General features: G+C 37.3%; 2 protein-coding genes across 5 annotated transcripts in view; both read right to left on the reverse strand.

Annotated features, from left to right (window-relative positions):
• Window positions 1–1477: 1477 nt before the first annotated feature.
• The window catches only part of LOC124182552 (protein rhomboid), a 122419-nt gene continuing 103720 nt past the window's right edge, over window positions 1478–20176 (reverse strand). For all 4 annotated transcript variants that reach the window (XM_046569985.1, XM_046569984.1, XM_046569982.1 and 1 more), the window contains 3 exons: window positions 17729–17899; window positions 14850–15005; window positions 1478–2409 (listed from right to left, as the gene is read on the reverse strand). In XM_046569985.1, coding sequence (XP_046425941.1) covers window positions 2089–2409; window positions 14850–15005; window positions 17729–17899 — 648 coding nt within the window. In that variant the 3' untranslated portion in view covers window positions 1478–2088. The remainder of the gene's footprint in view (window positions 2410–14849; window positions 15006–17728; window positions 17900–20176) is intronic.
• Window positions 12143–13265, reverse strand: LOC124182553. Its single transcript, XM_046569986.1, has 2 exons — window positions 12939–13265; window positions 12143–12313 (listed from the first exon to the last, which is right to left on the reverse strand). The coding sequence occupies exons 1-2, from the start codon at window positions 13160–13162 to the stop codon at window positions 12226–12228; spliced, it is 312 nt and encodes a 103-aa protein (XP_046425942.1). The 5' UTR covers window positions 13163–13265; the 3' UTR covers window positions 12143–12225.

The following is a 20176-nucleotide window of genomic DNA, read 5'->3' on the forward strand; positions in this document are numbered from 1 at the left end:
ATAACGTTACCGTAATGAAACATTTCAGGTAAAGTTCACTACTCAGAAATTATATAGTTACTTTAACACTGTCAAGTTTCTCAAAATATGAATATATTTTACCTTGATTATGGTTTACTGCATTTCAAACATTCCTAAAATTGCGGCACAACGATTTTTATGAAACGCGAGTCAGTGCAATAATGTTACTAACTTCAGCCTCATGTTAGATTTCACCCGAGAAACACACACTCGACTTATTATATATGAGAAAAGGATAATTTGCCGCGGGTGAATTTGCTAACGAAGGTTCTGCAGCATCTGTTCCTAATTGAGTACGTATTTTGGTTTGGCTTGGCATAACCTGCGATACGACAATGGACGACTTTGAATTTAGTGATACCCACCATTGCAATAGCCTTATTATTCTGATAGCTACCATTTATTCTCTAGAATTATATTATGCATACATATATCATATGCATACCGAATACGTGTATATATGTGTACAATATGTACATATTTGAAAAGCTCTTCAAACTTCAGACTGAGAGTCCCGTCAAATTTTGACTAGATACCAAATGTTCGATTCGCTTCATAGATGGTGGGGTCAACTCGTGAATTACGGTATGCAAAATGGTACTGAAGTTTTTACAATCCCTTCAGATTTTCAAAAATATTGCAAACTTGCGAAAAATCAAGAAGCTCTATTGAAATTAGGACGAAAATTGTGTGAATATCATCAAATCTAATGAAACGTAATCGATTCTGTAGGTTTTCAGACGTATCGCGAATACCTACCCATGAAATTCGGTAAGATACTTAAAATTGATCAGTTGGAAATCGAGTCAACGACACCTGTTTCACATTTTTAATGCTGGAACAAGAAGTTTCGTCAAGGTTTCTGTAAGGTTCCTTTATTTTACTGCTGAATTAATGCAGTGGGTCATGGTACTCACAAATTTTTATAAATTTTCACGCAACCTTCAAACATGGGGAAAATAAAATTGTGGAGGAACAGCGATATAAATTCTGTGAAATTCTCATAATGCAGTAAAAGTTAAGAAATTGATGAAATACTATATTAAGAAGTCCGATATTTCATCGAATTTTCAGTGGCATTTCTAGCAATTCATTTTTTGTATTATATATCGATATAATTTCATCAATAATCTTCGAAATGTCCACAAATATTTGGAAAACAAAGAAATCTGTAGTAATCTGTAAAATCAATAGACCATTCTGAAATCTACAAGCTGGACAAAGTTCTGTGGAATTGTCTGAAATCCGTAGATGGTCATATGAATAATTCATGGATTGATTCCCCTTACTGGTTATCGTGAATGGTCGTCAACGCGATTCATAACAATCGCAACAACCGTAATTGTAACGAGAGCTTGGCACATTGATTCGAAAGTATGAATTATCCTAGACAATACCTGGGTTGATTAATTTTCACGGTAGTACTGGAGTCGCGTTAATCAAAATACATACATATGTGTAATTATATTGATTATTAAAAAAGTTGAATTCTACACGTCTTATATAACTGTCGCATTTGCGGTACTCGCGAGCGGTTGGTAATCCCGTTTAATGAAACGCGCTTTCTGCGAGCGTGGGGCAGTGTATTCGTCGAGCTTCACTATGTATAATATAAGTATATAATATAGTGAAACTCGTCAGCGGCGTTGAAATTGAAAATGAAAGAATTAAAACCTAGTTGTTTTATACATTACACATACACCATCAGATTTTAATTAAAATTATTAAACCCAAGTCCGCGGCGAAGTATCTATGGTGTCATGTGCGGAAAGCATATAGATAGGTATATATAACGGGTATATTGCGATTTAGGGAGGGTTTATAACGTAGAGTCCTTTAAAACCAGTGCTCAGTGTACCTCGAGTCCGACACAAAGTACAAACAACGCATCTGCCGTTGGTAAGTTCTTTTCAATTGTCGAAATTCCCTACTTCCGCTAATTGTTTCAGGTGGATATTCGTATCCACGAAGCTCCATGCTTCATTCGTAGACCACCTCTGCAGCCTCCTTGATCTTGACGATGAGAAAGGACCGCTTGCAGAACCTTACGAATAGCTCGGTTTTTTGTCAGGAGGCCCTCCGCTGCTGGGGAAGAGCGATCAGGTAGATATTGCCAAGAATCGCCCCGAAGATCAAGAGCAGCACACCGAGACCCGCCAAGAAACGGACGAATCGGACGAATTTCCGGCCCCGCGAATCCTTCTTGCTCTGACGCGGGAAGAGCGCCAGGCCCAGCAGAGGACCGGCTATGGCCCCCGCGACATGGGCCGCCCAGCCCACTCTCCCACAGCCTAGCAGTGCTGGGACCGGAAGTGAGACTACGTCAGCACCCGCCAACAGAAGAATGGCCCCCAGCCGCCAGTTGGGGTACGGCAGCTCCCCGTGGCACTGGATCAGAAAAATTTCCCACGTTATAAAAGAAGTGAGTTGAACACCAGTAATGGGGTCTTTGCACTTGAAAGAAAAATTCATTTTTATAACGAGACAGTCTAAGGAAATTGAACACCCAAGTGCGAATGAATAAATTTCTTCGCGCACACCGTAACAATGAAAAATTCAAAAAAATATGTTTTCTGTTTTGCTTCGAACTCTCAATGTGACTTAATTTTTCTATCATATTCGTGCGCTTGGGTAAATAGAAGAGAATAAAAATTCCCCGCCAGGATTCGTTTGCCCATTTCCAACTGGCCATGGCTTTTCTTGGATTTTTAACAATATACTTTTGAAAATAACTACGAAGGAAAGATGAGTTTAGTTTAGTGAATTTTCATTTGATGAATTTGAAATTTAATACCTCAGTACCCTTTCGCAACTCTTACAGAACTAGAATACAATTTCTGTCAACTTACAGAAAATAAAAGCAACAAAATCAAATTGTTTCTTCTAAGGATCAATTATTGACAGAAAGCTTTTCGTTTCCAGTCGGTAAGTGATTGGAAGAACACTCAGGATTGAACATTCAACAGAGAAAGAAATTTTCTGTGAGATTAATAACTATGAATGGCGCTGTGAAGAAATAATCGAAATTGGGAAAATTATACATTCACAGAGCAAATTGCGTATAATTCAACCCCCCTACAATTTTTAAAGGCCGTAAAAGTATCGGTAGAATTATCTAAAAATAATAGGGTATACATAATCTATGTTGTTGAAAAATATTGGGTAGTCAGAAATTTTTTGTGACGGAGTCAAAAACGTCTGCTCAGTAATTCGAGTTTAATTCATCAAAGATAGCTTTAATACATTTTTGAATTACGAAAACGGGAATTGGTACTCGTGTAATTCCGTAATAACCAGTAATCTTATCAGCAAACTGAAATAGCAAGATCCCATGTAAAGTGAGAGAAAACCAAAACATGGTCGGTATACCGTATACTATATTTCATGGCAGGGCTGGGAAGACTAAAAGAAATTAGTTTTTTCCGAACTAACAGCATGAGCACTCCAAAAATACAAAACTTTGGCGCGTATTGTAACATACGAAAAAAATTATGCAGCGGTGTTGTCTCGAACTAATTTTTGTTCAACTTGTTCCAGAATAGTGCAGCTCAAAATATTTTATTCTCTGTCAACATTTTCAAAACTTCGGGTAATTGGATAAATGATAGAATTTCACTTTCATTTGAAATATATAACGAATATTCTCAGGTCTTTTACGCGGGATGTTGTTACGTGATCTTCCTGTTTGTTTTATTTCTACTTTGATTCAATTACATGTTAATTCATTGTCAGCAAAGAATCTTATAACATGAAACATTCTGACAAGAAATTCTTGCCATTTTTTTCGTTTCCTTTGACATAAAATTCTGCTCTTTCTTGTCAATAGTTTGTCCTTTTTGAAGTCATATCTCCAACTCCTTCAATTTGGAACAATTTTGGTTGTGTAGTGCACTTGATTCGTGACTTGAAACCTTAGGATTCAGCTTCCACCAAGTATTAAGGGATCGTCTCAGTGTGACCCTCCGAAAAATCACTGATTTTCGCGAATTTTTTTTTTAATGTTCAAATAAACTAATCGGTCCGGTTTTTTTTTCATAAATAAATAGGTTTATGAAGAATACAAAATGATTTTTTTAAAGTTTATTTATTGAGTGCATCATTGTTGTATAAATTGTTGTAATTTCACGTGAAAAAAAAGGTGCTGCACGGTTTCCACGATGACGGCCGCAATTTTGATCTGAAAAAAAAATTTCAAAAAGATTATTGATCTGTAGGAAAGTCGCTATCGCGCTATGGACGGTTTTTTTTTTTTCTTCAAATTTGACAAAATGGCGGCGGTTTGAACAAAAAGTGTCGAATGTGGCCCTTTTTTTCGACAGTTTTTCGTAAAAAAAAATAGGAAGTTTTCAAAAAAAAAAAAAAAGCTTCCATAGCGCGATAAAGAATGACGTTTAAAATGTTCTCCCGAAATTGGAACTAGATATCTTTAAAACTCTTCTTTTGAGAGTGGAAACCGTTTTGAAAAACACCATTCTGAGAAAAACGCGTTTAAAGATTGAAGTTGGAAAAGTTTATATAAATCGTTTACTTACGATCAATCGGCGATGCCAGGTCTTGAATTTTTTCTTGGGGGTTTCTCTCGTACGTCTATCCGTGGTGGATGTTAAAAACGAACTGAAATGCTTGGACAGTTTATTCTGCAAGGTTATAGAACCTAAGCACCTTAGTACTCGCGCAGGTAGAAAACCCGTTCCCTTTCTACAAGAAACGCTGTAGCGACCGTAATAATTTGAATTTCGATTTAAAAATTTGAGAGAATGTTTAGAACAGTGTATACTATACGATAATGCAAAAAAAAAAAAAAACAATTTTTTGAAAATTTCACACTGAGACGATCCCTTAACCCTTCCAGTCATGCATTTTTCATCAGCACCGATTTCGATGAAAATTGGTACCCGGGGGTTTTCGGGGTCGCTGATTACGAATCCGGCATTAGATTTTCAAAATTCAAAATGGCGGATCCAATATGGCGGACGTGAAATTCCAAATACTTTTTAATTTGTCTAAAACTGTGTACTCAGGGGTTTTCGGAGTCTCTGATTACGAATCCGGCATTATATTTTAAAAATTCATAATGGCGGATCCAATATGGCGGACGTGAAATTCCAAATACTTATTAATTCGGCTAAAACTTTGTTCCCAGGAGTTTTCGGGGTCTCTGATTACGAATCTGGCATTAGATTTTCAAAATTCAAAATGGCGGATCCAATATGGCGGACGTGAAATTCCAAATACTTATTAATTCGTCTAAAACTTTGTACTCAGGGGTTTTCGGGGTCTCTGATCACGAATCTGGCATTCGATTTTCAAAATTCAAAATGGCGGATCCAATATGGTGGACGTGAAATTCCAAATACTTATTAATTCTTCTAAAACTTTGTACTCAGGGGTTTTCGGGGTCTCTGATTACGAATCTGGCATTCGATTTTCAAAATTCAAAATGGCAGAACCGATATGGTGGACGTCAACTTTTATATCTTATATCTTTCTGCTCAATATTTTGGCCTGAATTTAGTCATTCGGGGCTTTTGGAATGGCTGATCACGAATCTGAAATCATAACTTCATAATTTCTAAATCCAAGATGGCAAATGCCATTTTATCTTTCTTTGTCTATATTTGTGTCTCTCTCTTAGCCCTACCCCGAACTAACGACGAGGACGTGGAGAGCATCTAGTTCCACTTTTTTTTTCTGTTTTCTTGTTTTTTTTTCCTGTTTTTTTTTTTTTTTTTGTGTTCTTTGTGCTTTTTCTATTGTTTTTTATGTTGTTTTATTGTTTTTTTCTTCTACTTAGTTTTTTCAATATCCCTATTATGACGCATGCACGGACATATATATATCAATGATAATGATAAGGAACCACGGATTTTAATTATCTCAAATTTCATCTCAAATTAACTGAAATGTTTATTTCTAATGTATATTTGAAGGAATATTCCTGATAAAGTAAGATTTTACGTGATTGAAATTTTTATTGTCACTTGCCCAATTGGATCGACTATAGCGGATCCACCATTTTGAATTTTCAAAATCTGACCTCATATTTGTGATCAGCGACTCAAAAAACCCCTAGATACGTATTTTTAGAGGCCTTGGTTCAATACTAGAGCTCTGAGGTGATTTTCTAAAAGGTGGGACCGTAGCGGTCGCACTATAACTGAAAGGTTTAAATCCATCGGATGAATAAAACTTGGATCCATTCGGTGTGTTTACCTTCTCAAACAAACGATAACAAAAGCAAAATGATGATGCTTTCGAAGAAGAATAAGCCATCCAAGTACGTCAAACTTTTTAGCCGTTAGTCAATGTGCGGTAACACTATTTTCAGGTAAGCCGCCTTGTCTCTTTTTTGATGTTAAAGAGCACGACTCTGAACGTGTTACTGTTGACGCTTCGGCAAAGTTAGTATTGATGTGCTGAACAACTTTCTGACCGTGCTAAGTGAGTAACAATCACATATTTTCATCTATACTCAGACCATTTTCCGATATCATCTAAGTTTCGGTATTAGGTAGCAGACAATAAATACCGATGCTGCATCAGTCTCTGTCTCTAAGATTTCAAAATCCATGTCTATACATGTAGATACAGAGTTTGACTGAGTAGACGTTGTTGGGACCTGATCTTCAGAAACGATGTCAATATTCGTAACAGGTACCGTATCAACAGTACCAAGTTCTTGTATTTGTTCAGCGTCTTCTGGGTTTGAAGCAGTAGTAGCATCTGATGAATTAAAGCGTAATCCTGGAATGCGACGTCTCAGGAACAGGACCTTTCACATATTTAAGTATAGTCTCCTAATTATTCTAATATTTACTTCCCTGGCTCTTCTTTTATACGGTAAAAAGCCCCGCTTTCTTTTGCCCTTTTCAAATTTCGACGCTAAAACAAAACAATATATGTAACATTATCTACCGTCTTCGGCTATCTTCGATCTACGTCGGTTGTCATCGTGTCTATTGGTCGTCGGCTACCTCCTGGTCCCGTTGGTTGTCGTTATATCTCTCTAGTGTCAACGTCAGCTGGCGATCGTGTGTGCATTTTTATTTAAAAAATAGATGTATAATCGTAACTAAAAGTTGGATTATAATATTCACTAGTAAAATATACCATACATTGAAGTGCCACTATATCCTAATCTAATTAGTACAGGTCCAAAGATTTTGGTTATTACTTATAAAACTGATCTTACAGTATAAAGTAAATAGTTCTAACTAGCAGGTAAACAAAAATAAAAATTGTAATACTCAGATGGTTGTATGTATACCACTCTATTCTTAATATGAAAGAATTAATTCTCGCTGAATATTCGTCGTGAACAATCCGAGCACAAGATGAAACAGGGGAAATGACAGCAAGGCAACTGGTTATTACAGACTGGTTGACAGTCGCTAAAGCGGGCAAGATGACTACACTCACTTAAAGAAAGGGAATTTCCCGGTTCCGTCACAGATATAATAACAAAAAGTTGCGTGCTCATTTCAATCTGTCCGAATTGAAGGGGCGACAAAAATATAAAAAGACTTGGTTCAAATTTTTATTTCAGCTTACAAGATATTATTATTACTTATTGTGAAATTTTGTCGCCCCCAAAAAGTACCGCCCGGGGTGGGCCGCCTCCACACGCCACGCCTCTATTAATTTCGTTCAGTTTTCATAAAATGTACGAGATAAAATACGTTACTATACACAAACGTGTGAAATACGAACTCTACAATACATACGGGCAAGTTCACCAATTATCGACACAAGAACGGGACGTCAAAAATCGATTTGTCTGAATATTTACCTCTTGTAGTGTGTATTAAGATTGAAAAGTTCACCAAGTTTGAACTTTCTAGGGCTTACGGTTCGCGAGGAAATTACACATCGAAGTTTATTATTTTGACCTAATTGAGCTTTAAACGCAAATGGTTATTCTATCGCTAGTGGACTAAAAACATTATGAAAAAATGGCTAGCTAATGTGAAAAGTTCTCACCTTTCTGGACATTCTATTCATTTCTAGACAACTTTTCGAAATCAATTTCAAAAACACGTTATTTCGGCAAAAACCGCTTTCTTCATGCGTTACCAAAATTTATCTTGTGAGTTTCACATGTGAAAGCTGAAATTTTTTAATACGTAACTCAAACTTACACTTGCTAAACTTTTCAATCTTAGTATACACTTCAAGAGGTGACGGCAGACTAATCGATTTTTTGACGTCCCGTTCGTGGGTTGACAATTGGTGGACTTGCTCATATATTGAAAACTTTTACTGGATTGCCCGCTTGTTCAGGTTCTCATAGCGTGCCATGATTCCTAAATTAATTGCATACCTCTGCCAGTTCTGCATGTAACATATTTTTTTACACGTTGTCAGTTATGACGGTGCCAAGTGAACATACCCATGTCTACCTTTCATTATATACGTGGTGCAGACTCGGCTGAAGCGAATAATAGATTCAATTGGTAATTCTAGCCAATCATATTATTTCACCGTATAGGGAGGAGTCTGCAGAACTGCAATTCCATCCGCAATCTCGCCATCGTTGAGCGATGCATTTGCGATAAAGTCATGGAAATATGAATAAGTTCAACGTATTTCAATTGCTAATCAGAATTTGTTCCCCTCGCATGTTTTAATGATATTTCAGAATTAATTACACATCAGAATTATTGATTAATTTTTTTTTTTTCTCATTTCTATCCACTTTCTATAGAAAATTTCGTAATTAGCGCGCAACAAGCGATGTGAAAGGTTTATCTCGAGCAAAAGGGTCGGCAGGAGGAATTAATGTTGAGGGTGAAATTTCTTCAGGTTATTATAACGTGGAACAAATGTCAACCCATTAGCTGGGTTGTGGATTGTTTACCCTCATTTTCAACAAACTTTTATAATTTTTATAAACGCGAAAAACCAGGGGTGTAACGCGGTCTCGAATCTGATACATACACAGCTTAGGTTTTTTTTTGAACTCAGTCCTGCGACCAGGCTGAGGTCTCAACGGCGAGATTATACTGAAATAAACTAATTGTGAGTAGAAGAACTTATTTATAAAATGAAAGATAAGTTATTCAGCTAGGAACTGTGCGAGGATAACAAATTATTTTACATCCAACCACATGGGTGCGTGGGTACAATGAGCAGAGCGTGTGACATAAAAGTCAGAAAAATGTCTCTCCCCTTGAAGCAAGTTAACGGCCGAGCTGGGACACCGAACTGTGAATTGGTGATTAATTATTCGCTGCAACAGCAGCAGTGGCGGCGTCGGCAAGAGTTGCCAGCTACTCCAAAAAAGGAGCAAAATAAAGGCGAGTGAAAATAAAAGGGGAAGAAAAAAAACTACGAAAATAAATTAAAAGTAGGGTGTGAAAAACAAGAAATTGCCGCACAAACACTTTTTTGCATTTGTCAACGTTTTTTAACGCCAACTTTTGCGTATTATACCTCAACAAAAGATATACGTGACAGCTGGATGCCTGCAAAATACCTTCCGTCGAGGGTTGAACATCAAAGTGGTTAGTTGGTTAAAAATAGATACAAGTCTTTCGTTTTATTACGAGATAGTTGCATACTCAGCATTTATCGAATTATTATGTTCGGTAACTACAATCTATTTGAAAATGCAATTATAATACAATGTTTTGTTACGAGTGCGGAAAGTGGGTGATTTTCAATGGCTGTGAAGCTTACGGCGCGAGCTGCAAAAGTGAGTACTGCGTTCACACGAATGCAAGAGGAAAGCTGACGGCAGTAGCTCAAGGCGAGTGCTGCAATCGTACGAGTACCTACTAGTGTGAACGCAGCATGAGCTACGATAAGAGCTGTAATCATGCGAGTAAACTATCACTCATCCGCACGTGTGTTACACGCTATTTTATCAAAACTCGCGAAGAAAAATTTGAATTAGAATGCAACGAAGGCGCTTTACACCGTGTGAAATTTCCGTTAAGTCACTTACGCTCGATTATACAATGCATGAAATTGAATTATTCCAAAGTGCGCATGCGTCAAAGAAAGCTGTAGTGTGAAAAACAGCAATTCAGTTGCACGCATGCGCCAACAGCGTTTTGCCGCACTGATCGGAAATAGGGCGCTTTAAGCACGCTCCACAAACTTCGAAAATTAAAGTTTTGAAGCAGGTGTTGGAAAAAAATATTGGAAGTATGCACGTATAAACGAAACCTTACAATATATCAGTACTTCTTTAAAATTGCCTAAAATAGATTAAAATTTATGGTAACACAGTTTTACGAATTTGGTACGTTAGTTATGTCAAAAATCTGTCTAAGTCGCTTTGGAATATTGCTTTCTGGATAAAATCAGACATAGTAAAGGGAAATCGAACGAATCTGGTATCTTTTGTACCAGTTTCAAACGATCTTAAGTGATCGATCGATATATGAGTTCCAGTTTATAATTTCAATATGTATAATTTTTGCATTTCTAAAGAAATTTTTGCAGCTGATGTACATAATAATTAGATAAATATTCAAGACCTAACTACACCGTAATAAATATATAAAAAAGTATTGATTTTTTAACAATTGAGCTGTCAAAAAAAAAAAAAAATGCGAGAATCTATGTTTCATAACACTGTAGATCACCGCTGAGTAATTAGTAAAATACTGCAATGTGAACTGTCAATTCAAAGGCGATAGTTGTTATAGTAAACTAAAATGGGATTTTATGATGACGTGATAAAATTGTAGGATTACTTTATATACATGTCTGAATTTGAGTTATTTTCAGTTACTTCTTACTGATATTACACATGCATACATACAGAGTGAATTGTAAATCACTGAATGGCTTAATGCACGTGCGCTAAAATTCGAGAGCAGGGCAGTTGTTTTGTCAAGGTAGCCAACATTTTCGAGGTGCAGCCTGTGATCGGAATTTAGAAATATTGGTCAACCTGACAAAACAACTGTTCTTGCTCTCGAATTTTAGAGCATGCACATTAACCCATTTAGTCTTTAGTAATTCATGCTATATATGATTCAGTGAATATGAATTTTAAATTGCTCGCGTTCTCGCCGTGCGAGAAGAGAGAATAATACATAAATAATATAATTGAAAAGAGTGTCTCGAGCTCCGGCCTGTGAGAATAATTATTTCCGGCTTACACGTGGGTACTGTGTAGAGAGCTTACAAAAGTCCCCAACAAGTGGTTATTTAATGCCGAAAAAAATGACCCCCAGGATTTCGGTATCCGCAAAAGTGAACTTTAGTAAGCTATGACTTCAGGACGATCATTCTGAGGACCATGTTTTCCTGGAGTTTTTTGTTTATGCTTAATTTCTCAAATTCATTTTTAAATTTTTGCATTGGTATTAAAAGAAAACAAGGAAAAAAAATCACCCATGTGTTTCTACTAGATAATCAAACAATGAACAAAGTCTGGCAAAACTTTCCCCTTATACTAACTATTCTGAAACTACAGTTTCCTAAAGTTCAATTTTGCAGATGCAATAATATTGCAAAACTTTAACCTTATACTAACTGTTCTGAAACTACAGTTTGCTGAAGTTTCATTTTGCAGATGGAATAATCTTGAAGGTTATCTGAAAAAAAAACGTTTGTCGTAGTTAATTGTCGATATAACAATACATGTGCTTTTACGCTTTTTATGGCTGCAAAAATCGATCGCTTTGTTTCCTGCAAATAAGGTATGAGTATTCTGGAACAAAAGTTTTAAATACGTTGCTGATGGTAAGTAAAGTGGAATTTAATAAAACATCTGTCAACTATCCAAATGAAAAGCAATAACAAAAGTTATCATAAATATCAGCTTATGGAGGAATCATACAACCATCTTGTTGGATTTTTGAATATTTTAAGGACTTACCGTAAATGTATACAAAATTGTTTAATTTTAATGAAAGTCAATTTATTTTTCTCATATATGTATATTTATTGTTCTCGTCATCTTGATTGAAACGAATCTTTGATTCAATTCACGTTTTGTAGTTAATAATCAGGTCAATTGAAGAAAAACTCTGTTACGAATATTTTCAATATGAATTTCACCGTAGCTTTCATTTTGAATGTTATTGCAATTACCGTATTTTTACGATTTTCCTGTTACCCTCGCGCTCTCCCTACTGCGTTCTTGCTTGGTATTTTCTTTGGATTTCTGAGGCACCCAACTTCCATAACCTCACATGTTGCAGCCGGTTATATGCTTACTGCTAGGTATACATGTATAGCTATCTGCTAGCTGCCCACCCCGTCCATTATGGTTACATTTCCTGGTATTTGCAAATACTTCTGCTGCTTATCGCGCTGCCAGTCAAACTGTAATCTATTTTTTTCAATACACATATGAAATAGATCCTTTTTGTCACTGTGAAATGAATGGGGAACTGCTCATTTCGAGCACGGACTGCATTACTTCCCTAGGGAGATAATGTACAATGAACTACAACTGAGTGATATTGTTTATCAATCATTGTTCTTGTGATTTAATATATAAAAGAAGAAAGTCTAAATGATTCATCGACGCCCAGACCGACCCCTAGACCTAGGATCGTGAAATTCGGTGAGCATCTTTTTATCGTCACGTGGGCAAGTACTAAAACGGGATTTTTTGATATTTCACTTCCAAGGGGATGAAAAAGGGTGAAACGCGTTTTTCGCGGATTTCTCGATATCTCTTCAGCTCATTGATATACCGATTTCGTTTTTGCTTATAACGGTTACTCATTTGAATATATGAAAAAGTTTTCGAGCATTTTTTGAAATTGAACTCCTAAGGGGCAGAAAATGGGTGAAATCTGTTTTTGCGGACGAGCCTCCGATATATTGACCAAAGTGTGGAGCAGCCCCTAGTTAATTTATGTAAGTGAAATCAAATATGGAATGTAATTATTTTATTTTGCCTCACATGCTCGAAAAAGGGCCTGTACATACACTTGAGCAATGACTACCTCGGTAGAAATGACCCATTTCCCTCTCTTTGTTGCGCAATGTACTGTTCCACCACCAAAGATGCGGTCTGCTGCTTAACGAGTCTTACGTTCATTCTGGCTGCTTTAAGAAAAGGCATCACAGGGTGGCTCTTGTAGCTGCTGCTCTGATGGGGCTCTTGAATTCGTTCAACGGGGAGCAATGTGTGTTCTTCGGCCCTTTCAGCCACCATGTACTTCTGCATCTCGACCCTCGACTGCTGTCTGTGGCTAACTCTCTGTCGAAGATTTGCTTCAGCTTCTCAATTTGAGATTTCGTGCTTTTTACAGCCACCTTGCTTGCTCGCCTACCATGTGGACTCAGATCAATGCAAACTCAGCTCGCATGGTAGCGCTGGAAAAGCAGATCCGTAAACTTCAGTCGGATATTTCTGAGCTACGACAACTGCAGCGATCACAACAAGCCCAGCTGGTAGCACTGCTGGAGTTCATGGACTGTGCTGGTAAGGTTTAAGTCATCTTTTCTCGTATCGCCTGTCATCCAGATCACGAGATCTCGGTGGTTCTGAACTAGGCTGCGTTAGCTTTGTGCTATGATCTGGTTGATATAGGCCTCGTGGACTCTCGTATCCTGGTCTCGCAGAAAAAGACCAAACTCAGTTCTCGAGTCATTTTGACCCGTCTTCCTGTAGCTAACAATAAGTGTGAACGTAGCTATCTAATCTGGACAAATCTCACTCCACCTCCAGCGGGTAATATTTTGATCAATGATCCTAATGAGGCTTTACCTCAGGACTGACACGAGATGTTTTTTATTACAAACGCAGCAGCAAAGACGGCTGGTATTTGATACGCGTGGTACAGTAGCAACGGGATTCTCGTCAGGAAGGCTCAAGTTTCACGGAAGAAACAGATTCGCACGTCTGCAGACCTCAACCATCTGCTTCCGGACTGACGCCGTCTGCAGCTTCGCTCCTGTTGAGGGCTCAGCCAGCTTGATCTTCTTAATTTTCCTCGTTTCTTACTGTTAATTTTATTTTCCGGTTTCTGTTGTGAGTGTTTGTTTGATTTATGACCGCTTACTGCATTATTCAATTTTCTGCTCTGATCTTTGTACCTTAGTTGCTGCGTACACGCTTGCTTCTTTCTTATTATTATTTGATATCAGTTACTCTATTCTTTCTCTCTTTCTTTATGCTCAAGTATTGTCATGGAAATAACATTAAACATTCATCTATCTCTCTTTCTCCCCAAGCACGACAATTCAAGTTATATGAAAATACAAACGTCGGGTAGGTATATGGAATACAGATATATAGAATTCAATCGCCTAAAAGCATTCTGAATATGAGTGAAATCGTTGAGCAGTGTATCTCAAGGGCGGTAAGTTAAAAATTTGAAGCTTTCTCAAAACGCAGAAGCAATTAGCTGAAATTGCAAATGATTTCATGTTTGTCCTGTTAGCTCAAGCGTTCAAACGTAGGTAAATTTCGAAGTCATTTCATACGGTTCGAACCGCAAAGCTTCATCAAAATATCCTGTAAACACAATCTGTGTATTCCAATAAACACGTTCAGAAATTTGTCCATTTGCGATAGCTTCAAATAGGTTAATTTTTGTGTACCAGAATCGTTTATTTTTCTTAATTTATTTATTTAATCAAATTAAATTAGACTTACGATAAAATCAATTTTCAACCCTGATTGTTCCAGAAAATGAAATTTGTAATACAGGTATATTGCGCAGTGACTCTGTTCCAAGGCGAATAGACAGAGTGATTGCAGTTCTTCTTGTCAATTAAGTCATCATGGGCTGCTGACTTTCGTTACGGGCTGAATTTGGCGAAACGAAAAAAGGGAGCCACGAATGATCGGAAAATAGACAACTACTTGTCATTTCAGGATACTTTTTGGACGGGATAATAGAACTTACCAAGTACAAGTGAGCGAGGTGACTCGTTAGAAGAGCGTAAACTCCAGCCGATGCTCCAACCAGATAGAGAGTCGGTTGAAGAAGCGATGCTCCAAGCGCTCCGCAAATGCCTCCGCCCAGGTACACGGCCGCCACCCCAAGCCACCCTTGTTCTACCTGGGAACACGGATTTTATCAAAATTTTCACCGCTTTCCACCCCTTGATCTTGTAAAATATTACTCTGCTGAAAATTAAGGGAACCAAGGCCGGAGGATGTCGAGTTGCGGCGTTTTCTTTACGAAGTCGTGGCAAATAGAGATTGGCATAAAAGCAAGATCCCTTCGTAATGAGATAATATGCAAAGTAAATTACGGTTGGTCTAGTTTTTTTTTTTTTTTTTTTTTCGTGAATAGATCATTTTGTTCTCAAATCGATTTTCTAGAAATCGAGATTTTCACGGTTTCGTTACTCAGTTGGTGGAAATATATAGTACATAAAAACCTCAAAGTCTTGAGGTAAACCATAAACCTGTACTCTATTGTGAATACAGTTATTGTTGTAAAAAAATTCATTTCAGCTTAGTAATGAAGAACTCGTTTGGGAATTAAATGAGCGATTATTCATTACAATTAGACAAACTAGAAGCTCTTGGAGTTAAAAAAAAACCCGTTAATCGACATTTCTGATGTAGTGAAAAAAATTCTTGTTTCTTGGATAATTACTTGAGCATAAATTTGAAAAATCGATTATCGCATTCACGTGAAATAATCGAAAGAGGGCTGCAGTATGGAAATATTTGTCCACTCATATATCTCAAATCAACTAATTTAGAATCACTCCTAATTCAAAAAATTTGTACTCTTTTCTTAATATTTTGTTACGGCAACGTTACTTTGCAACTTCTATCTCGTCAAATTAGTTCACAAACTTGACTGAAGATTATTTTGTATACGCATTATACGCGTATTCAAGTTAGTAGAGCCGTCGTTATTACAGCGTGAAGCCTATCTCTATGCATGTGTGGTGTACACCCGTCTTTGTACATTCACGTAATGCATAGCTGTCTCAACTACTACATTAAACAGATCTTCATATCTTACTTGGTTATCCTTAATTATTTCAAACATCGTTTGTACGATTATAAATTAAGGAAGACTGAAACAATATTAATTCTATTTTTGATTTTACAGTAAACATTTAGCCATTGCAGCGTTGCATATTCATAATATTTTGCACTTTCCATCCAATGCTAAATGCAAAAAGGGAATTGGATTCGACGCTTTCGTGAAAAGGAACAATATCAGATTTCGCCCAGAATCATTTTTTAACTCCACATTGGATGATCCATACAGATTGAAATTAATTGAAGCTTTAAAGTTTGATTGCAGCTCCACGTATCATTATTCGGATTATTCCCGGTGGCCCGAGTTGTTCTCGAGAAATGTGTTTGCGGTACCGATGCACTCTGAATTGATCCCTCACAATCAGTCGCGCGATAATCTGATCCCGAGATTAAGTTCTATTCAACCTAACGTTACGACTCAATATCGCAAAGTCTCTTCGAGCAACCTTGCCTCAATCAGGCTCAATTTCTGAAGTTCGATTTGCAATGTTACAAATGACTCTTCATGTAAGAACTTTCTAAAATTTGAAAAAGTATTCGCTTTCTTGTCAATTCCGACCGCCGCGCTGTTCAACACACAATCATTCGAAATGGTTGATTTTTTTTTTTTTGCATTCCCTATTGTGAGAACCGAAAACGCTGAATTTTTATTCTGTCACTTGGTAGCCGAAGACCAAAAAACGCATTGTTATCGACATTGGTGCGCTGCTATCGTTCAGATTGGTTAAAAACTCGATCACAGAGGTCCACCCTCCTTGAACAGAGACCGGAAGTTCCAGATCGATTTTCTTTGAAGCCGTACATTGGAAACGTGGGGGCCGGAAAATCATCGCATTTCACGTCATTTGAGTGGTACGCGTTTGACAAATTGTTTCAATGAGAATGCAAAGAAAAACATTTTTTCCAACTCACCGAATATGCAAGCGAAATATATGCTATGTTTATTGGATTAAATGTAGTTTTACCCGGTAGCATTATGATTTGTTGTTCAGATCACTTTTTTAGTAAACTGGATGTCATTTACTTTTCCATATTAACCAAAGTAAAGAAACCCTTCTTTCATATCTGCAAATCACTTATTACTTTCGTTCCTATGCAAAGTGTACGTGTTCTATACGATGCAGTAAAAATTATAATCAAAAGAACTCTGATTACTTATTACTTGTACAATACATAGTTAACGAGCCGGGGAACAGTTACTTCACGATACTTTTCATCAAGATGAAAAAATTCTGAAAGAAAAATTTTAAGTTTTGTTGAAAAATAAATACATGGACTGGAAAAAAAATAATCGTTTATTGCGAAAAAGTAATACGGAGGAAAAAGTAAATGTTTGTCGATAAAACATTGATAATTGACAATTTGGCTGTTCCAAATTCTCATTGCAACATACGAAATCGATACGCGGCGAATATTTCTGGCTTATAGCCGCTCACCATAATTAAAGCTAGTCAACCTGAAAAGCATACCAAAAACTGAGCGCTTAGTTGAAGCTACCAACGGAATCGCTGCATGAATTTGCACACGAGCAGTTTGACGATCAGTTTCCTAAGACTATCACAGTGTGCGTTTAGCGTAGCCGTTTTCAACTCGTTAAAGAAAGAGCGGTATAAAAACCCGATAAGAGAGATTCTTAACGCTGAAGTTTAATGGCATATCAAAGAACGAAGGCGAGGAAAAGGAACTGCGAAAAGAAAGGCTCTGTCACTTTTTCCTCGCCTTGTGCCCCCCAACGATTTGAACGACCCGGTAATTCATAGATTGCTTGGTTATTACCTCCAGTGGAACGGCAAGCACCAGCTGTATGACGACGTTGAGAGACAGATGAAGGGCGTTCGAGTGTAGAAGCATGTAGGAGGCGAACCTCCAGGCTTGAATTCGTTGTTGAGGGTCGTAGACCAGCCATGTTCGCAGGGTGGCTTCCTCGCCCAAACAGTGGACGGATATCTGAAGCGATAGAAAACAAAGCATCGATTACTTGGGGCTGCGGGTGAAAAGCGCCCGTTATATTCGCCGGTGCTGGGGTCGACCGAACGCCTGCATCCGGGTTCGCAATTAGACGAACTGTGTGGCTTCGATCAGTGATAAAAGTGCGCACAGTAACAAAACCATCAGTATTCAAACATACTGAAAATCAAATATATATTGAAACTGACGATCCTCTCGATCCCTGTGCAAAAGTTCGTGCCAAGGTACTGAACAAATAATTTGATGAAAAGTTGTTGAAATTTTCGTTTCAACAACGGATCTAATGGACGATTTACTATCACGCGGGATACTTAAGTTGAATAATGAACGCATTTAAGAGTGGGTGTCACTAAAATTTTTACGAATTTGAAATTGTACAGAAAGATGTTGAGACATCGAATGGTAATAGAAAGGGTTGAATTTCGAAGCTGAAAAATGAGGTTACGCTGGCTCGTATTTTGTGAACAATTTTCATGAAAATTTAAAGAGGTGCAAGGTTTGTGGCAATTAAATAGTTTTTACACGTGTTTGCTGTAATAAGGAATGAAATTAGCTAGCATTATTTACCCTTTCTGATTTTTGAAAATGCATTGATTTCAATAATATTCGAGCCCTGCGATAAGCGTCCACAGAATTAAGCCCTCCGTGATGACCTCATCTTAATAACCAACCTGAATATTTCCACTTTTTGATGAAACTCCAGGAATAATACAATTTCCATATAAAAATACTGGAAAATATACATTTAATATATAATATATTTTCTGTTATTCTGGTTTATTAGGCTTGAGTCTAGTCTCAATTGCCACGGAGCCTCAGCTCTTCATAAGAGATCTGCTTCGCAAAAAATTAATATATACAGATGAACGATAAACGATCACCCGAAGTCCTTACTTAAGTCCTTGAAAAATTACCATTATCGAATAATTTTTCTGGAAAATGAGATTTTTTTTCTTTTTAAACACTAATAATCTAATTAAACAGAAACAAGTAGCAAAATGCCTAAACGTGAAGTCGTACGTGTCATAGATTGTCTTTGACGGTCTGAGAAATCAGTGAATTTTTTAGAAAATGAATGTACGTAGACAAGGACACTATAATATACACCTCTTCTTTCTTTCATACAATCATGGTTTGATGTTTACGATGTGTGCAAAAAAAGCTCCGATTAAATTTTTCAATTTTTAAAAATATCTGTAATTCAGGAGAACATTGAACGACCAGGTTTTAAATGAGTTTACAGTGTTCCTCAATCTGTATAGACCATCCGGAAACTCTGGTGCAACGAGTATTGTGAAAATGTAATTTGACAATATCAAATGTTTTATAAACTAAAATTTGAAAGCACATACCGGTAGCTGTCGATAAAGGCTATCGATACGAATGAAGTTTCGCCAGAAGCTAGGCAACTGAAGTTACATCTTAGGTACGGATATCCATCTACCGGTGAAACATCATTCGGATAGGGACTCTTCACCGGAAACTCTCGGTCTGTGATGTGATTTATATGAAAGGAGCTATCAGCTTGAGGCAAAAGCGCATCTACTTCAAAACGTTTGCGGGATTCCGAACGAGGTTCTGAGCCTTCGTATTTGTTGGTTTGAGCATTGAAAGTTTAATACCACACACCCGTATACCATCAATAGGTGAAATTTTTATTCCCAATAACTGGATGGTGGCAGCAGTTGGGGAGGATCGGATTTATCGGATCCGTTTTATGGTGGAGGCTGAAGGCAGGAACGGAGGCTAATATAAGCTCACTTGGACAGCAGAGTGAATCAGACTGATGAGTTTTCTGGGGTGAAACTCACTTGGCGTGAGTGACATCCGGTGGCTCTGGCAAATTCAACTTTTGTGGGCGTCATCCGTCACAAAATTCGCTCGAGCTGGCTCTTTCAGCGCTGAAAGATTTCAACCGAGAGCTTTCCGCTCTCTGCCTTACGGAAAATAGCTTCAAGGCAAACAATCGGACCAGCAAAGAACGTTATTTAGTTAAGGTAAATTTGGCCCACATCCCGGGCACGTTTTACAAATTTGTTTAAGGAACCCAGAAACGAATTTCCGTGTGACTTTCCCAAAATTCTTAGGTAATAGCACGATCTTCACCTTGGATTATTAAACAGTGCAAAATGTATATCCATATTCAAATGTAAAAATAAATTATTCCATACTCGATTCTCTTTTTTTTTCTAATTTGATTGCTTCGTGAATAATCACGAAGAAACTGTTGCATCTATTACACTTGACGCAAACAGG

Source organism: Neodiprion fabricii, chromosome 5 (assembly GCF_021155785.1).
Source record: "Neodiprion fabricii isolate iyNeoFabr1 chromosome 5, iyNeoFabr1.1, whole genome shotgun sequence".
NCBI lineage: Eukaryota > Metazoa > Arthropoda > Insecta > Hymenoptera > Diprionidae > Neodiprion > Neodiprion fabricii.